Here is a 19,967-nt window from a genome sequence, read left to right on the forward strand (position 1 = left end):
TGCAGTCTCGATTGTGGCCACAGGAATGCCTGCCTATTCCCCTTACAATTTAATCCCGATAACTATTGTATTCCCACACTTTTTACTCCACCCCTATGCAACAGAGCTAGCCATTGGACAATGCATTTGGCTGCTGCTGCTTTTCCATGAAAGGCCATTTTGCTCAACAATGTCCAAAGCGGTGTATCTGTTTTGCAGCGGAATGGCAACAGGAGGTTCCTGCACTGCTTGCCTAGTCCTCTTGCTCTGCCTGTGGATTCTTATCCTGCGGTGTGACCACCTCTCTATACATGCTATCACGGATGCTCCACAGTGTCCCCTGCCACCGTTTGAGCTACGAAGCCCGGCCTTCCAGGAGGTGGAGCTGAACACAGACTGGCCTCAGGTACTGGAAATGTTCTGGCTTCCCACATAGAGCAGGAGGTGCACACCACTGTTTTGAGCTCTCCTGCCATGACTTACTCCTTTAAATTAAACCTTTTGGAAAATATTTAAGATCAATTAATATTAATTCTTAGAGGGCCCTTCTTTCCTGGTCCTCGTTACTACAGAATATAGCCTTTACAATATATAAACAACAAAATAAAGACTGTACAAACTATAAACAATAAAAGTAGTAAATAGGTGTGGAGCTGCATCAGAGGGGTTGATTCCCAGTGGTTTAGAATGAAGGAGAGTTTGTGCAGGGGGTCGGGATTGAAGGCGCTAGCAACAGCGCTGCTCCCCATGGCCCCGGGGAAATACTCGGGGAGTCCGCTAATAATAGCTTCTTGAGAATTTGGAGGCAGTTTCGGCAACATTTCGGGTTTGGGGGCAGGGTCAAGGGAAATGCCGATTCGGGGGAACCACAGATTTGAGCCAGGGAAGTGGGACGGAAATTTTCAGAAATGGGAGAAGAAGGGGATTAAGACACTAAAAGAAGGGCAGCACAGTGGCGCAGTGGGTTAGCCCTGCAGCATCACGGCGCTGAGGTCCCAGGTTCGATCCCGGCTCTGGGTCACTCTCCGTGTGGAGTTTGCACATTCTCCCCGCGTTTGCATGGGTTTAGCCCCCACAACCCAAAGATGTGCAGTCCAGGTGGATTGGCCACACTAAATTGCCCCTTAATTGGAAAAAAAAATGAATTGGGTACACTAAATTTTAAAAAAAGACACTAAAAGATTTGTTTCTTGGGGGTCGGTTTGCAGGATTAAAGGATCTGGGAGCTAAGTATGGGCTGGAGCAGGGAGAAATGTTTAGATACATGCAGGTTCAAGATTTTGCCAGGAAGGAGATACAGAGCTTCCCGGTGGAGCCGGCCTCCACATTGCTGGAGGAGGTGCTGACGACGGGGACTGGAGATGGGAGTAGTGTCAGCGGTTTACGGGGCTATTTTGGAAGAGGAGAAGGCACCACTGGAAGGGATCGAAGCAAAGTGGGAGGAAGAGTTGGGAGAGGGTATGGAGGAGGGGTTCTGGTGTGAGGTGCTCCGGAGAATGAACGCCTCCACCTCGTGCGCAAAATTGGGGCTGATACAGCTGAAGGTGGTATATAGAGCACATCTCACAATGGCAAAAATGAGCCGGCCCTTTTAGGGGTTAGGAGATGTGTGTGAACGTTTTGTGGGGGGCCCCGCAAATCACGTTCATAGGTTTTGGTCCTGTCCAAAGCTGGAGGATTACTGGAAGGAGGTTTTTAGGGTAATCTCTAAGGTGGTGCACGTGACACTGGACCCAGACCCTCGTGAGGCCATATTCGGGGTGTTGGACCAGCCAGGTTTGGAAATGGGTGCGGAGGCAGATGTTGTAGCCTTTGCCTCGTTGATCGCTCCAAAGGCGGATCCTGATGGGATGGGGAGCAACCTCTCCACCCTGTACCCTGGCGTGGCGGGAGGACCTGTTGGAATTCCTGACTCTTGAGAAGGTTAAGTTTGAACTGAGGGAAGGATGGAGGGGTTCTACAATTCATGGGCGTTATTCATTATGCACTTTCAAGAACTGGATAACATCAAACATTAGTTGGGGGAGGGGGTTGGGAGGGATGGAGGGAGGGGGACTGTATGTGTTAATGGTGACTATGGGTGATTCCTGATTCCTTTTTGTCATTTGCTTATGGTAACATGCGGGCTAATGTTTGGGGTTTGATGGGAGGATAGGATCGTTGTTATTGATATGGGGATTGACATTATATTCGTTACTGCTTATTGTTTATTGTTGGTGGGTGCAAATTTGGGAGAAAATGTGAAAAAGGAGGAGAATAAAAATATTTTAACAAAAAAATAAAAGCAGTAAATACTTACCTGCCCATACTCACCCAAACAGCTGCTTTTATTTGCCTGTGTCACTTGTGAATCCTGATGTCACCCTAGATGTTTCACCCACTTGGCCTTAATCCTCTTCAGAGACACCCAAAAATTTCCGAGATGACCCCCTTCAGCCCCATCACCGACAGCATCTCTTCCAACAATGAGGAGAGTGGTGCCACTGGAAATGTCAGAAAATCCTTTTTCATGGCATCCCGCACCTGCATATACCTGAAAACCTCCCCCTGCGGGATCCCAAACTTCTTCTCCAAACCCGCGACCGATGCGCAGGTTTTATTGATTGAAATATTGATTTCTAATGATGATGATGGTACTTCTTTATGCAGATTCACTTCATGGGTACTTGGGGAAGAAGCAACGATGACCACGCATGAAGGTACAACTGGCAAAAACCTTAGCGAATCTCAGTAACATTTCTGCATCAATTACAAAAATAGAACAAGATTACTTTGTTTATATTATTCAGACAATATGGAAAGGAATACTTCCTGGTTCTACTTGCATATTCACCATTACTATTTTCAGTTAATGATACGCACAGGGCTTCATAGCAAAGTTGTCACTACTGTAAATGCAGCCAGTCAACAATCTGTGAGTATCCTTGCAGAAAATGTACCCAGTAGCAATACGACGTTCCATTCAAGTGCCAACTGGCACTATCTTATATCTGGCAGTGGAGTTCTTGATTCTCAATGAAGAATATGAATGGCAATAGGCAAAGTGGGATTTGATGGGTAATTCCAATTGAACAAAATGGTGCTATTGCAGAGGTGATGGGCTCAATAAATTATTTCTGTGCTGTAGTGTCTATGATAAGCCTTCACATACTGTACAATAAAGGGAATACATTTAGAAATTAATCACAATTTGCAATGATCCTGACATTGCAACATATGTGCTTTCAATGGGAAGAACACATATGGATTTGATTTGCTGTGATTTTTTAAATCCTTAAGGATGTGAATAGTCTCAGGTTAAATTGAATTGTATTGTTTCAACTGGGTCAGTGTTCTACTTTATGTTTTTTAAGGAACCATTTTCCCTCTCAACAGACTCACAGCAATTTCTACAAGCAAACCTACCCCTGTTGATCTGGGGGCTGTATTTTTGATGATAATCTTCCTTTCAGCAGTTTTCATGGCCTGAAGGTTAACAACCAACTTAGTTCTGGTAATCTGTTTACAAAATCAAATAGAGCCTCCTGCATCCCTGCGTTTGAATGGTGCCTTGAATTGGGGGATATTAAACTAACCATGATAACTAATACATTTATTTAAGAATAAATAAGGATAAAATTCATAACACATTTCACATAGAGAATGCAAATAGTCCCTACTTATTTAATCTTTGATTATGGTGATTGCTCGCACTATCTTAAGTAGTCTTTCAAACTATATGGGATTTTTCAAGAGTTTTTCATTACAAACATATGAATTAGGAGCAAGAGTAGGCCACTCGGCCCCTCTAGCCTGCTCGGAAATTCGATAAGATTAGGGTTGATCTGATTGTAACCCATATCCCTGCCTATCCCGATGACCTTTTGTCCCCTTGTTAATCAAGAATCCATCTAGCTCAGCCTGAAAAATATTCAAAGATTCTGTTTCCACTGCCTTTTGAAGGAGAGTTCCAGAGACTCACGACCCTCTGAGAAGAAAATTCTCCTCATCTCTGTCGTAAATGAGCGACACCTTATTTTTAAACAGTGACCCTTTGTTTTAGATTCTCCAACATGAGGAAACACCCTCTCTACGTCCACCCCATCAATACCTCTCAGGAAGTTAAAGGTTTCTGTAAAGATACTCGAACTCCATGAATGAACTAGAATTTGCTTTACTAAACGTACAGCATTGCATCTTCTACTCAACCTGATTGCACCCAAAAGTCCTGTTACTCACCAGACTCTGTGAGAAGCATGGTCCGCATATTAACACCCCAAGGAATGATGCTAATTTTATTATTTTAATTTGTGTCTTTTCAGAACCTTGTTATCTTACTGCTTCAGTGTATTACTCAATCTGCAAATAAACCTAGATAAATTGATTAACCTGGATGCGTTGGTTTGACATTTGTTATTTTCTGCCCAGCTGAAGGAGTAAGAAATGTATTAGGCATCCTTCCAAATGATAGAGTCAGTACCATTAGCATGGTAGAACAAGTGGCTAGCACTGTGGCTTCACAGCTCCAGGATCCCAGGTTCGATTCCCCGCTGGGTCACTGTCTGTGCTGAGTCTGCACATTCTCCCCGTGTCTGCGTGGGTTTCCTCCGGGTGCTCCGGTTTCCTCCTACAGTCCAAAGACGTGCAGGTTAGGTGGATTGGCCATGATAAATTGCCCTTAGTGTCTAAAAATGTTAGATGGGGTTATTGGGTTACGGGGATAGGGTGGAAGTGAGGGCTTAAGTGGGTCGGTGCAGACTCAATGGGCCAAATGGCCTCCTTCTGCACTGCATGTTCTGTGTTCTATTAACATGAATTAATATTCCATGCATGATGGTGCAAGTTTTTCGTTTACAGGACAATCAGTGTGCTTTTGACAGCTGCCTTTTTACCATAAACACAAAACAAGAATCTTTGCTGATTAAGGTGTTGTGAAACATTCTTTCAGCATCCACTGGAAGTTTTTGTTCGTTAAAGCAATTGTCAATAGATGGCCGAAGCAAGGGAGTTCCAAAGAGTTGTGTGTTCTCAGGTTAAGTAATGAAGAGAGCAAAAGTCTTGAACATTTTAAGATTGACAGAGAATTCAAGATCAGCAAATAAAACAGTAACCTTGAGCAATGTCCAGCCTTCTCCAAAATAAGCATTCATACTTAATGAAAAGAGCACCACTTAAAATTTGGTTCTAATAGTTTACAGGAAGATGTTTCTTCCTTAAACAGGTGTATTGGATCCCCTTTGTGATGCGAATATAGGAAAATCAGACAGTGAGGACCTTTAAAGAGAGCCTGTCTGATTATTCATTGAACCTGCCTCCAGCTTTTGCAATAATTCTACTTTCTTCCTCTTTTGAAACAAATAAATAAATAATCTTTATTATTGTCACAAGTAGACTTACATTAACACTGCAATGAAGTTACTTTGAAAATCCCCTAACGCCACACTCCGGCGCCTGTTCAGAGGATACACAGAGGGAGAATTCAGAATGTCCAATTCACCTAACAAGCACGCTTTTGGGACTTCTGGGAGGATACTGGAGCACCCGGAGGAAACCCACACAGACATGGGGAGAACGTGCAGACTCTGTGCAGACAGTGACCTAAACCGGGTATCAAACCCGGGTCCCTGGTGCTGTGAAGCTAGCTTTGATACTCTTCTTTGTCCAAATATGTGGCAGTACTTCTGCCAAATGGTGAATACATGTTGACCAACTTCAATATGTTTATTTTTCAGCTACAGAAAAAGCATATGCTGAGCCCAAGGTTAAACAGAAGCAGAAAAAACAGTCAGCACCTCTCAAATTTGGGACAAAGGTGGGAAAGAAAACAAAATCAAAATAAAGGTATTGAGTGGGGTTGGGGGATGGTGAAATCTAAACTGCTTCAATTCTACCATCATAATTCAATCCAACCGATGTGGCTTTCAACATGATCTACTTTAACCTATATTGACACCAGACTAAAGGTTGGTGATATCTTACTCCAGTCTGTGAATTAAAAGTTCAAGCAATTATGAATCAATTGGTGATTGGATCCTTGAGAGATTGTGTGAAAAGCTTGAATGCTCATGGCTATTCAAGACAAAGGAATACTGAAGGGAGAGTTGGAAATCCTGGAGGTGAATCTTGCTGGAATAAGCTGAGGGAAAGCATTGTGTGTGGAGTTCGGAAACACTTGTGCGGAAGCCCAAAGTCCAGCAAGATCAGTTGGCTCAAAGTGTAATAATCATCTGGTGGGGGAGCGGGATTTGAGGAGAAATCCTCAGAAGTTCAAATGGGTGGCATCTGCAACTTGGGTTTCAGAATGGGGTGTGTCTGACCACAGTCAGCCTGTTAGGTTACAGGGACTGTGTTTACTGAGAACATTATAGCATAAGATATATTTTGTACCTTGTGTTATCCTTAAAATCTGTGTACATTTATGAAGGTACATGGGAGTAAAGGAGTATTGTATTAACTTTTTGTGATTTTTTTTTTTTTGGGTTGTTGAAAGCTAATTGGCAGTCCTGCGACTCTGTTCATCCACATTTTCTAAATAAGTGAGTCACAGTCTTTTGAGCCAGGGTTCCATCTGGGACCTTCCCGGCCAGAGGTAACACCAACTGGGACCGTAACATAGCTCACCTCAATAATTCTATCATTTTGAAAGACAGAGCACCCAAAAATAGTGAGTTTTTCAGGGTTATGTTGCAGTGACCGGCACCCATTTATTTCAAACAACGCCAATTAGAAATGTTCAGCTCAACTGTACTCGACAGGAGTGAAAAAAAGGGATAATCCAAAAAAGCACTAAAGCTTTAGGCCGCGGTTTGAGCATTACAGAAAATGAGTATAAAATCAGCCAAATTAACCTCAGTGGAAAGTTTAACACTTTAGGGGAGGCAGTGGCGTAATGGTATTGTCACTGGACTAGTAATCCAGAAACCCATGGTAATGCGCTGGCCACCCGGGCAAATGGTGGGATTATCCCATTTTAAAAGTCTAATGATGAAATCTAACAATGAACGTGAAACCAATGTCGATTCTTGTAAAAAAGCCTAATGTCCTTCAGGGAAGGAAATCTGTTGTCCGTACCTGGTCTGGCCTCCATGTGACTCCTAGATCCACAGCAATGTGGATGACTCTTAAATGCCTTCAGGGATGGGCAATAAATGCCAGTGAAACCCACATCCATTGAATAAAAAACAAACAAATGCACACTTCTTTATATGACATATACTAGAGCAACAGTTATGTCCATTCATAGTGAGTGAACTCTGGGATATTGTTCATTTCAGCAGTACACTGATAATTATGAGTTTATGGAAGTCTTTATATAAATTTGTGAGTTCAGTAAAGGTGGTTAATTTTTTTTCCTTTTAAATTTAGAGTACACAATTATTTTTTTGCCAATTAAGGGGCAATTTAACATGGCCAAACCACCTACGCTACACATCCTTGGGTTGTGGGGGTGAGACCCACTCAGACAGGGGGAGAATGTACAAACTCCACATGGACAATGACCTGGGGGCCAGGATCGAACCTGGGTCATCGGCGCCATGGGGCAGCAGTGCTAACCGCTGGGCCACTGTGCCACCCTTAGTAAAGGTGTTTAATTGCCACAACACTCATTACCTGTGAGCCTTGTTTTTTTAACAGTTTTCTCCACCTTATCTACAGCCCTTCACAGCAAGATATAAGCAAATTTTGTTGGACAAAAAGGCAAAAGCAGGGAGAAAGGTGGAGATGGAATCGTGGACCACCATAATGACACATGAAGATGCAGAATTAAATATGGTGAGTGGATTAACTTGTTGTTCTGTGACTTGTTTATATGTGAAGTATAACTTAACCATTTGAACTAGGATACTCTAGTGGACCTTTGAGAAGCAACTGAGTCCATCTAGAACTCCCTCAGCATGGAGCCATCAACCTTTTTGAATGTAATATACTTATTCTTCCCTGAAGAATATCAGTTGGCCATCATAAGATTGCCATGTTTGCTGTTGGGCCTGCTGTGTTTTAGAATTGTCTTCATCATTTATTTGTGTGAATATCACACTTGCTCCAAAGCAAACTTTCAGAGCTGTCAATAGGACATATCTGATGCTGGCTGAGCTTTCAGAAACTACCGGAAATTACAATGCTATTTCTCAGGAAGTTCATTCACATAGGATACCGGGTTCTTCTGTGCTGCTCTGCAGAGTTATATTTAATGGGATTTTATAATAATTGGAGTCTCAGTTATCCAAAAAGGCAGAACATTGTTGTGTAGAGACACCGTTGTGGGCGCCAGTCAACGGACATCGCGCCGTTTCCGGAGAATTTCGCCCCTTATCTGAGGAAGAATGTTCTTGCTATGGAGGAAGTGCAGTGAAGGTTTACCAGACTGGTTCCTGGGATTGCCGGACTGACATATGAGGAGAGATTGAGTTGGTTAGGATTCGCTGGAGTTCAGGAGAATATGGGGGAATTTCATAGAAATCTACAAAATAGAACAAGATTAGACAGGGTAGTTGCAGGAAGGATATTCCCGATGGTGGGGGAATCCAGAACCAGGGGCGAAATTCTCCCAAAACTGCGCGATGTTCGCCGACTGGCGCCCAAAACGGCGCCAATCAGACGGGCATCGCACCGCCCCAAAAGTGCGGAATGCTCCGCATCTTTGGGGGCCGAGCCCCAACATTGAGGGGCTAGGCTGACGCCGGAGGAATTTCCACCCCGCCAGCTGGCGGAAACGGCCTTTGTTGCCCCGCCAGCTGGCGCGGAAATGACATCTCCGGGCGGCGCATGCGCGGGAGCGTCAGTGGCCGCAGACAGTTTCCCACGCATGCGCAGTGGAGGGAGTCTCTTCCGCCTCCGCCATGGTGGAGACCGTGGCGGAGGCGGAAGGGAAAGAGTGCCCCCACGGCACAGGCCCGCCCGCGGATCGGTGGGCCCCGATCGCGGGCCAAACCACCGTGGGGGCACCCCCCGGGGCCAGATCAGCCCGCCAACGCCGCCTTGTCCCGCCGTTCAAAAGGTGGTTTAATCCACGCCGGCGGGACAGGCAATTTATCGGCGGGACTTCGGCCCATCCGGGCCAGAGAATCCAGCGGGGGGGCCCGCCAACCGGCGCGGCCCGATTCCCGCCCCCGCTGAATATCCGGTGCCGGAGACTTCGGCAACCGGCGGGGGCGGGATTCATGGCAGCCCCCGGCGATTCTCCAAGCCGGCGGGGGGTCGGAGAATGACGCCCCAGGGATCACAGCCTGAGAATACAGGGTAGGCCATTTCGATCTGAAATGAGAAATATTTTCACCAGAGACTGGTCAGTCTGTGGAATTTGTTCCCATAGAAAGACCAAAACATTGTCTGCTTTCACGAAGAATTTAGATATAACTCTTGGGGCGAAAGGGATCAAAGGATATGGGGGAAGGCGGGAACAGCCTTATAGTTGGATGACCAACTATGGTCATAATGAATAGCGGAGAAGGACCGAATGGCCTACTCCTGCTCCTCTTTTCTATGTTTCTATGGCATGACCAATGCATGCATTTTAACCTTTTTGTGGCATTGAGTTGCAATGCATGGGGTGTTTACATTGAAATGAAATGAAAATCGCTTATTGTCACAAGTAGACTTCAAATGAAGTTACTGTGATAAGCCCCTAGTCGTCACATTCCAGCGCCTGTTCGGGGAGGCTGGTACGGGAATTGAACCATGCTGCTGGCCTGCCTTGGTCTACTTTCAAAACCAGCAATTTAGCCCTGTGCTAAACCAGCCCCTTGGTTGTAATTGCACTTGGCTCCTTCTACTACTGCTAAACATCTCTTCTTGAGATTCTGTGTCACTCTGTATCAAATTGACTCTCTGTTGTAAGTTATCCAGCAGCATTTCAATGGCTCTGTTCGCCAACTTGGAGCTATGCCCTGCTCTCGATCTACTGCATGTTTTGGTAAATAAACTGTGGTATTCTACTCTCAATAAGTAAGCTACTATTCACTGGTGGTCCAAGAAGCTGAAACTCATCCTGGTTTATTCAAATTAAATGAACTACAGCAGGATTTCTGACCTTACCTTTGATAGCAACCAATCATGCACCATCCTAAATATATTCAGGACTTTTTATGATAGATACTAAGTTAAACCTATTTTCATATGATAATCTTTGATGTTCAGGGAATGTTGACGCAGAACTTTCCTTTGGGAGATTCAATAGACAGAGTAGCATCCATAATATCTGGGTTGCACATGGTTTGTAGAAGGGAAGGAGTGGTTTCTTTGTACAGTGTAATACACAAATGCTGTTTTTTGTTGAAATGTGACAATAGATTCAAAAGTGAGAACCGTTCAAACATTTCTGCACGGTCTATATCAAATTATATTCTTGCATTTCTCAGTGAAATATTCTTTAGAGTAATGTACTGATGCCACAAACAGGCGGTCATGAGGGGTCTCGTTCGTGGCTGTGCAAAGGAGTGACCTAATGGAGTGGAGCGCGTCGGGGAGGACCTCCTGCCAGTGGGAAACTGGGAGATTCCGAGACCGTAGGGCCAGGAGGATGGCCTTCCATACCGTCGCGTTCTCCTTCGCCACCTGTCCGTTTCCCCGGGGGATGTAACTGGTAGTCCTGCTCGAGGCGATGCCCTTCCCGAGCAGGTACTGACGCAGTTCGTCGCTCATAAACGAGGAGCCCCGGTCACTGTGGACGTAAGTGGGGAAAACCGAACAAGGTGAAGATACTATGTAGGGCCTTAATGACGGTGGCCGCGGTCATGTCGGGGCTAGGGATTGCAAAGGGGAAGCGGGAGAACTCGCCAACGACGTTGAGGAAATACGTGTTGCGGTTGGCAGAGGGGAGGGGTCTTTTGAAGTCGATACTCAGGCGCTCAAAGGGCCGGATGCCTTCACCGGGTGGGCCTTATCCGGTCGATAGGGCTTACACTCCACGCAGATTTGGCAGTCCCTGGTCATGGCCCTGACTTCCTTGGTGGAGTAGGGCAGGTTGCGGGCCTTGATGTAGTGGAGAAGCCAGGTGACCGCCGGGTGGCAGAGGTCATCGTGGATGGCCCGGAGTCGGTCATCTTGCGCGCTGGCGCATGTGCCGCGGGACAGGGCATCTGGGGGCTCTTTGAGTTTCCCAAGCTGATACACGACATCGTAATTATAGGTGGAGAGTTCGACCCTCCACCTCAAGATCTTATCGTTCTTGATCTTGCCCCGGCTGTGTATTGTCGAACATGAAGGCTACTGACCGTCGGTCGGTGACGAGGGTAAACCTCCTACCAGCGAGGTAGTGCCTCCAGTGCCGTACAGCTTCCACGATGGCTTGAGCTTCTTTTTCGACTGAGGAGTGTTGAATTTCGGAGGCGTTGAAGGTACGGGGGAAAAATGCTACTGGCCTACCCGCCTGGTTAAGGGTAGCGGCAAGGGCGATCTCTGACGCGTCGCTCTCCACCTGGAAGGGGACGGATTCGTCCACCGCGCGCATCGCAGCCTTGGCAATATCTGCCTTGATGCGGCTGAAGGCCTGGCGGGCCTCAGCCGCCAGTGGGAAGATGGAAGCTTTGATCAGTGGGCGGGCTTTGTCCGCATAGTTGGGGACCCACTGGGCGTAATAGGAAAAGATCAAGGCACCTTTTCAGGGCCATGGGGCAGTGGGGAAGGGGGAGTTGCATACGGTCGGGGTCGGGCCCTAGAACTCCGTTTTCCACAATATAGCCGAGGATGGCTAGTCTGGTTGTGCGGAAAACGCATTTCTCCTTGTTATAAATGAGGTTGAGGGCTTGGGCGGTTTGGAGAAACCTCTGGAGGTTGGCGTTGTGTTCCTGCTGGTCGTGGCCGCAGATGGTGACGTTGTCCAGATATGGAAATGTGGCCCGCAGCCCGTACTGGTCCACCATTCGGTCCATCGTTCTTTGGAAGACCGAGACCCCGTTGGTGACACCGAAGGGGACCCAGAGGAAGTGGAAGAGGCGGCCGTCTGCCTCAAAGGCCGTGTAGTGGCAGTCCTCCGGGTGGATTGGGAGCTGGTGGTATGCGGACTTCAGATCCACCGTGGAGAACACCCGGTAGTGTGCGATCTGATTAACCATGTCCGCTATCCGGGGAAGTGGGTACACATCGAGGTGCTTGTACCGGTTTATGGTTTGGCTGTAGTCTACAACCATCCGGTTCTTTTCCCCGGTCCTGACAACCACTATCTGAGCTCTCCAGGGGCTATTACTGGCCTCGATGATCCCTTCCCACAAGAGTCGCTGGACCTCGGACCTGAGAAAAGTCCTGTCCTGGATGCTGTACCGCCTGCTCCTGGTGACAACGGGTTCACAGTCGGCGGAGAGATTTGTGAAGAGCGGGGGAGGGGTGACCTTCAGGGTCGCGAGGCTACATACGGTGAGAGGGGGTAGGGGCCCGCCGAACTTCAGGCTCCTGAGGTTGCACTGGAAGTCCAGTCCCAACAGAAGAGGAGCGCAGAGATCGGGGAGTACATATAGCTTAAAGTTTACGTATTCGATGCCTTGTATCACGAGGTTCACGACAGTGTACCCCGGATCTGCACTGAGTGCGATCCGGAAGCGAGAGAGATTGTTTGAAGTGCGGGGGAGATTTGGAGTGAACAGTGCCTTACCCCGACTGGGTGAACAAAGCTCTCTGTGCTCCCAGAGTCAAATAGGCAGGGCATTTCGTGTCCATTCGCCCGGACGGTTATCATGGAGTTCCCGATGTGCTTTGGGCATGACTGGTCGAGGGTGACTGCGCCGAGTTGCGGGTAGCTGGCATGGTCAGAGGTGGTGGTGTGGTCCCAAGATGGCAGCCCCCGTCGGTCGCACGTGTCGGGTGACGTTGCAGATGGCGGCCAAGATGGCGGCCCCCGTCGGTCACACGTGTCGGGCGGCGAGGAAGATGGCGTCCAAGATGGCGGCCCTATAAATCGCACATGGCGGGCCCTGTGAGTCAAAGATGGCTGCCCCCATGGACAGCACGAGGCAGAAGATGCGTCCGAAGGCACGCAGCCACGCTGCGGGGTCTGCGGGCCTGTGAGTCTGAGGGTCGGGCCTGTGGTTTGGAGGACTTTGACCTGGCCAGGCAAACTTTGGCATAGTGTCCTTTCTTGCCGCAGTCGCTACAGTTCACGTTTTGAGCCGGGCAACGCTGCCTGGGGTACTGGTGCTGGCCGCAGAAAAAGCAGGGTAGCCCCCCGGGTTGGACGGGCAGCCGCGCGGCACAGGCCTAGGGTACTCTCTGGTCGGGAGTCGCGTGATCGGAAGGGAAAGCGTTGAGGCTTTGAAACGCTACTTCTAGGGAGGTGGCTAGTTTTACCGTCTCTTCTAGGTCGAGGGCGCCCTTTTCGAGCAGGCGCTGTCTGACGTAGTTGGACCGTACCCCAACCACGTAGGTGTCCACGGCGAGTTCCATGTGTTGGGAGGCCGTGATGGCCTTGTAGTTGCAGCTTCGCGCGAGGACCTTGAGGTCGCGTAGGTACTCCTCCAGCAATTCTGCGGGGCGTTGGTGGCGGGTGGTGAGGCGATGCCGTGCGTACATTTCGTTCACCAGCCTCACGTTTAGGCACTTCAGCATCGCGAGGGAGTCTGCAAATGTGGTCGCTTCCTCGAGTTGTACGGAGATTCGATGGCTCACCCGGGCATGGAGGAGGCTCAGCTTCTGTTCGTCAGTGACGGAGGGTGAGGAGGGGGCGGCGAGGTAGGCGTCGAAACATCGGAGCCAGTGTGAAAAAATCCCTTTGGCTTCCGCGGCCTGTGGGTCGAGTTCAAGTCGGTCAGGTTTGAGGGCTGCTTCCATCGCGATGTTGTAGTTGATTAAATTGTTGCGACCATCAATTCACACTAGACAGAGAGTTGAAGTGAACAGTGGCTTTAATCAACTAGAACAGTGCCTGCCTGCGACTGCTCTGCACTGAGAGCCGCCTACAGGGCAGCTGCTCCATATACCTCCCCTCAAGGGGGAGAGCCAGGGGCAGAGCCCACATGGGCAACAGCGTGGTACAATGTAGTACAGTGGTGAATGGTTACTATAATACGTTCACCACATGTACTCACTGTCTGCGAACAGGGAGAGAACAACTGCACCTAGCATGTAGAGTCCATTCTTGGAATGGGAGAAGCCATATTGGAACATCAGTAAGTGGGAGAATGTGTGCATTGCTAATCAGCTTAACTTTTTCATTTAGCTTGTGCCCGCTGCAACTGCTGACTTGACAGAAAATCCTGGAACTTCAGTAAAACAGAATAAGCAGGCAAAAAAGAAAGAAAGGTAATGTGACAGTGAATTGTTATGGTCGACTTAACTGTATGAGTAAAAACCCTCCTCAGCTCCAAATTGTGAAGTTCTTTTCTAAGCACTAAATGAACCAGAATTGAGAATTAATTTTGGCAACACAACAGGAGTGTGGCATTTGCTGCAGCCGGTTGGCCACCTGTTGTGGAGCTGTTAATAAGAAGGATGATAGTGGAATATCGGTTTAGTTTTGTCCTGTTGGAACTTCCCCGACTTTGTTTGACAGAAATGTTGCTGTTGAGTGGCATTCGCCAATTGTGCATTTTGTTAACATATGAACATCTTATGCACCATTTCCTAATATAACAGTTTGCACAAAATCAAAGTCTAAAAAATGCCAATTGTGGGGGTGGCTGCTTTCAAGATCCAGATAAGTAATTTGAATTGATAATACATCAATCATTTATGACTGTGTTTTCATTTAACTTCTTTGTTATTCTGCTGGCACTTAGCTGCTTGTGGGTCTCTGTAGCAATGCTCTAAATGAACGTTTCCCCCTCTACTGGCACGAGAGAGTTTCCAATTGGAATCCTTGTTGTTTGGACGTTTTAAGAGGACCTGTAGAGGAGAGTCAATCTGCACAAATGCTGCTCTGTTCTCATCTGCTGGGATCCACGCATTTGTATCTGACTGGACTTTTGTAGGTGCATATCTTTCAAAGGAAGCTGAGACAGAAGACCAGAGTACCACTAAGATTTGTCATTACTGTCAATGTGATGTCTTTGGAAGGACCTGGGTCACAATGAATCATGCAACACCTCAATTTCAAAATTCTCATCTTTGTTTTCAAATCCCTTTATAGCCTGGCTCCTCATTATCCCTGTAATCTGCCCCACCCCAACAACCTCCTAAGAAATCTGCGCTCCTCCATTTCTGACCCCCCGGCGCCCCAATTTTTATTGCCGCAACATTGGTGATCTCATCTTCAGGTACCTAAGTCCAAAGATGTGCAGGTTAGGTGGATTGGCCATGATAAATTGCCAATGGGTGGAGGAAGGGGCTTAAGTGGGGTGCTCTTTCCAAGGGACGGTGCAGACTCGATGGGCCGAATGGCCTCCTTCTGCACTGTAAATTCTATGATCCTAAGTTCTGGAATTCCGTCCCGAGACCCCTCCACTTCTCTACCTGACTATCCTCCTTTAAGAGAAAACTTACCCCTTTGGGCAGCACGGTAGCATTGTGGATAGCACAATTGCTTCACAGCTCCAGGGTCCCAGGTTTGATTCCGGCTTGGGTCACTGTCTGTGGGGAGTCTGCACATCCTCCCCGTGTGTGCGTGGGTTTCCTCCGGGTGCTCCGGTTTCCTCCCACAGTCCAAAGATGGGCAGGTTAGATGGATTGGCCATGATAAATTGCCCTTAGTGTCCAAAATTGCCCTTAGTGTTGGGTGGGGTTACTGTGTTATGGGGACAGGGTGGAGGTGTGGCCCTTGGGTAGGGTGCTCTTTCCAAGAGCCGGTGCAGACTCGATGGGCTGAATGGCCTCCTTCTGCACTGTAAATTCTATGAAATTCTTTGATCAAGCCTTTGGCTGTATGCCCTAATATCTCATGATGTGGTCCAGTGGCATGTTTTGTTTTAGAATGTGCCTATCAAGTGCCTTGGGATAATATAAACACAAAGCATTGTTGATGCTTTCAGTGACAGTCCATGAAATAAGGATGCCAGCTTGATCAACATTGGTTAGAATGGCTGCACCTGTCACTAAGTAACTAAGAGACCATTAGTCACTGGTGCACGTCTGGCAGTGACAATGTGGAACTGTTTCCACAAGGTTTGGATAATTAGAGGGAAACGTGGAGAGTGGTGCCATTTGCTGAAATACAGATGCCTGTAGCTACCACATAGTTATAGGTCTGGTACATGACATGAGAGTAATGGTCAGCTGTGACTTGAAGCTTGGCTCCATCTCCAAGTTATGCTGCCATGAATGGCACAGAGGGTAACCCTTCACTTCAGTAGCCCTCAGACATAGGGTGACATAGAATTCTCATTCTGTGGCAAGTAACTCACCTCCTGACTCCCCAAAGTTCACCATCTACAAAACACAACTAAGGAGTGTGATGGGAAACTCTCCACTTGTCTGGATGAACACAGCTTCAACAACACTCAAGAAACTTAACAATATCCAGGTCAAAATAGCCGCTGAATTGGCACTCCATCCACCACCTTCAACATCCATTCTGATCAGCACTGATGCACAGTGCAGCAGTGTGTACTATCTAAAAGATGCACTGCATAAACTCACCAAAGTACCTTTGACCGCAACTTCCCAACCTAGAAGGACAAGGACAGAGGATGCAGAGGGACACCACCACCTGCAAGTTATCCTCCAAGCACTCACCATCCTGACTTGGAAATATATCACCGTTCCTTCACTGTAGCTGGGTCAAAATCCTGGAACACCTTTCTGACCAGCACTGGAGTGCACCTACACCACAGGGACTGTAGCGGTTCAAGAAAGTAGCTCACTACCACCCTCTCAAGGGCAATTAGGAATGGGCTATAAATGCTGGCCTAGCCAGCGATGTCCTCTTCCCCTGAAATAATTTTTTTTAAGTGCAAGGTGGCACATAGAACAATTCCAGCCCATAATATTTAAAATCCAAATCTAAGCAGCACAAGAGGACTCTTACAATAATTGCCGAATATCAGGCATTCATTTTTGGAACTGGAACGGAATTTATTTTTATAAATGGTGGGGGGGGGGGGGCGTAGATGGAAGAATACATGATTTTTAATCCCATGTTAAAGGTTATACAATAGGGACGAAATTGCAATTTTCACCCAATCTGGGGCGAGATTCTTCGACCCCCCGCCGGGTCGCAAAATCGCCGGGGCTGCCATGAATCCCGCCCCCGCCGGTTGCCGAATTCTCCAGCACCGGATATTCGGCGGGGGCGGGAATCGCGCTGCGCCGGTTGGCGGGCCGCCCCCCGGCGATTCTCCGGCCCGGATGGGCCGAAGTCCCGCTGCTAGGATGCCTGTCCCGCCGGCGTGGATTAAACCACCTCTCTTACCGGCGGGACAAGGCGGTGCGGGCGGCCTCCGGGGTCTTGGGGGGGGGGGCGTAGGGCGATCTGGCCCCGGGGGGTGCCCCCACGGTGGCCTGGCCCGCGATCGGGGCCCACCGATCCGCAGGGGGGCCTGTGCCGTGAGGGCACTCTTTTCCTTCCACCATGGCGGAGGCGGAAGAGACTCCCTCCACAGCGCATGCGCGGGGATGCCGTGAGCGGCCGCTAACGCTCCCGCGCATGTGCCACCCGGAGATGTCATTTCCGCGCCAGCTGGCGGGGCACCAAAGGCCTTTTCTGCCAGCTGGCGGGGCGGAAATTAGTCCGGCGCGAGCCTAGCCCCTCAAGGTTGGGGCTCGGCCCCCCAAGATGTGGAGGACTCCGCACCTTTGGGCCGGCGCGATGTCCGGCTGATTTGTGCCGTTTTTGGCGCCGGTCGGCGGACATCGCGCCGATACCGGAGAATTTCGCCCCTGATCCATCACTGTCAATACCCTCAATCTCCATCTTATAATATCCTTTGAGTTTGGCTTCTTCGCATCCTCCTTTCCTAAGACGCATCATTCAACTCTTGTGTTATTCTGTATGTTATGAACAGGTACATTTTGATAGATTCTACAGGGAACTGATGCAACAATCACTGTAATTTCCCCCCTGACAGACAGCCGGACTGTGCATTGGCTTATCAGAAGAACTGTTTTGAAGCATGGAAAAGCCATGCCCCAAAGATATTCAGGAACAGAAGAGCAGCAGTAAAAGGTACAAAGAGAAGTATAAAATATATAAAATTCATATTATTTTGGTGATGCCTTCTGCTGAAAGCTTTGCACTCTTGCCCTCTGTTCCATTCCCATTCCCAGCTGCTCGCTTAGGTTAAACATGACATGCACATCCTTGATCTATAGATGGGTTTTAACTTCCATTGTCTGATCTATCATCAAGATGACCTAGTTGCAGTTTTCATCCAGCCTCATTCATCACTGCCAGAACCCTCATCTCCATCTTATAATACCCTTCGGATTTGACTTCTTCATATCCTTCTTTCCTGAGCCGCACCATTCACAAATCCAAACTCGTCAGAACTGAACTGCCTACAACTCATCCTTCTTATATTTGTTACTATGCATCTGGATTGCACTACATATAAATTTCAAAATTCTCATTTTCATCTTCATCTACAAATCTTCCATGATCTCTGCAGTCCTCCCTACATCTTCTGATTCTGGCCAGAATTCTCACAACATGCTCCTTTATGGTGGTGGAGCTTTTCACCTTGATGTAATCTGCAATTCCATTGCTTAGTCTATCTGCCTTTCCAATCTCTTTGCATCTCCAAAAGTTATCTCTGACCACGCTTTCAGCCAGTTCTACCAATGTGTCTTCCACCTACCACTTGGTTCGCGACCACCCCCAGCAACTTCCAACATGCGCCAATGATTTTACATTATAAGTTCTGTATTTGTCAAACTGAGAGATACTGCTACCTAAGGAATGTATTAAGCAGCCACACAGTATGTGTAACGAGAATGAAGGAATCATTCCCCAAACCTGAAGAACATTCTCCAACCCAAGAAGTATGCATTTTCAGCAACTGTGAGAAATTCCTAAGAAAAGGAGCATGGGGACTTTCAACCCAATTCCTCGTGAACATCAACCCCAAACACAATAGGCCAATAATTTGGCGCAGCTTCCTGTTCTTACCTTGGCATAGGGAGGATGGTCTTCTCGTCATAAATTGACCCCATATATTCAGGGACAAAATAGGTGTACCAAGAAAACCTAATGGGGGAAAAGGAAAAAATAAGGAGGTGTAGTTAGAGAAAGAAAAAAAAAGGAAAAAGGCACCAACTTGCACCTAATTTATTTCAATATTTGCTTCCAGGTGTTAATAGTTCCCATAAGGAGCTTCCACTGAAAAACCAACCAACTGGCCAATCAGTTTCCACCATGCCAATGCATAGTTGCTTCCAAGGATCTTGCAATGTTGATTCACAGAGCTCTTCATCCTACAAGCCATGCTCCATTTGTGCTCCTTATGATTTTCCACAATACAGAATAGGCAGAAAGAGGTTTACTAATGCACATTCATACGGCAACCAAAATCAGGTAAAATGAACTCATATCTCCATAATGGTTTTTAAAGGGATTTTACACCTCCATATTTAATATCTGAAAATCCCTGATAATATAATTGTATTTCCAATAATTGGTTAAACCTTTTTAAAAATCGATATTGTACTATTCACCAGTGCAGCTGTTTTCAATATGATCGGTTTAGCAGATGATAGCTGTACAGTTACGAGCACAAGAGATGGACTTAACACTACATCTGGCTGCCTGAAATTGGATTATTTTTGGCAATGTTTTAAAAGTTACTGTTTAATAGTCAGCTGCTCATAGCAGTTGTGGTGTTGTTAAAGTTACAACATATGGAATGGGTGAAACATTAAGGTTTGCCATTTATTTCAGTGATGATAGTAACTTATTCATTTGAAATAGCTCCAATTAGAAAATCTCAGTTCAACTTTGCACCTTCAGGGAATAGTGAGGAGAAAATGGGAGGGTAATAAAAACATTCCATAGCATTCTTGAGTATGTACTGCAGTGAATAGCCAGTCTACCAAACTAACTTCAGTGCAGAGTTTAACACTAACGCACTCTTCACTATACTGTATATAATGGAGAAATGTTTACTGTCCATTCATAGTGAATGGGCAGAGAATGTTACACTTTCAAAGCATAA

At 47.2% G+C, this 19,967-nt stretch overlaps 1 protein-coding gene across 1 annotated transcript in view; it reads left to right on the top strand.

The window, feature by feature from the left end:
• Nucleotides 1–19,967, top strand: part of LOC140427342 (uncharacterized) — a 157,405-nt gene that overhangs the window by 74,657 nt on the left and 62,781 nt on the right. The window contains exons 10-15 of the mRNA XM_072512894.1: nucleotides 2,629–2,678; nucleotides 5,691–5,770; nucleotides 7,615–7,731; nucleotides 14,105–14,187; nucleotides 17,886–17,983; nucleotides 19,107–19,330. Coding sequence (XP_072368995.1) covers nucleotides 2,629–2,678; nucleotides 5,691–5,770; nucleotides 7,615–7,731; nucleotides 14,105–14,187; nucleotides 17,886–17,983; nucleotides 19,107–19,330 — 652 coding nt within the window. The remainder of the gene's footprint in view (nucleotides 1–2,628; nucleotides 2,679–5,690; nucleotides 5,771–7,614; nucleotides 7,732–14,104; nucleotides 14,188–17,885; nucleotides 17,984–19,106; nucleotides 19,331–19,967) is intronic.

The sequence above is a fragment of the Scyliorhinus torazame genome, chromosome 7, assembly GCF_047496885.1.
Source record: "Scyliorhinus torazame isolate Kashiwa2021f chromosome 7, sScyTor2.1, whole genome shotgun sequence".
NCBI lineage: Eukaryota > Metazoa > Chordata > Chondrichthyes > Carcharhiniformes > Scyliorhinidae > Scyliorhinus > Scyliorhinus torazame.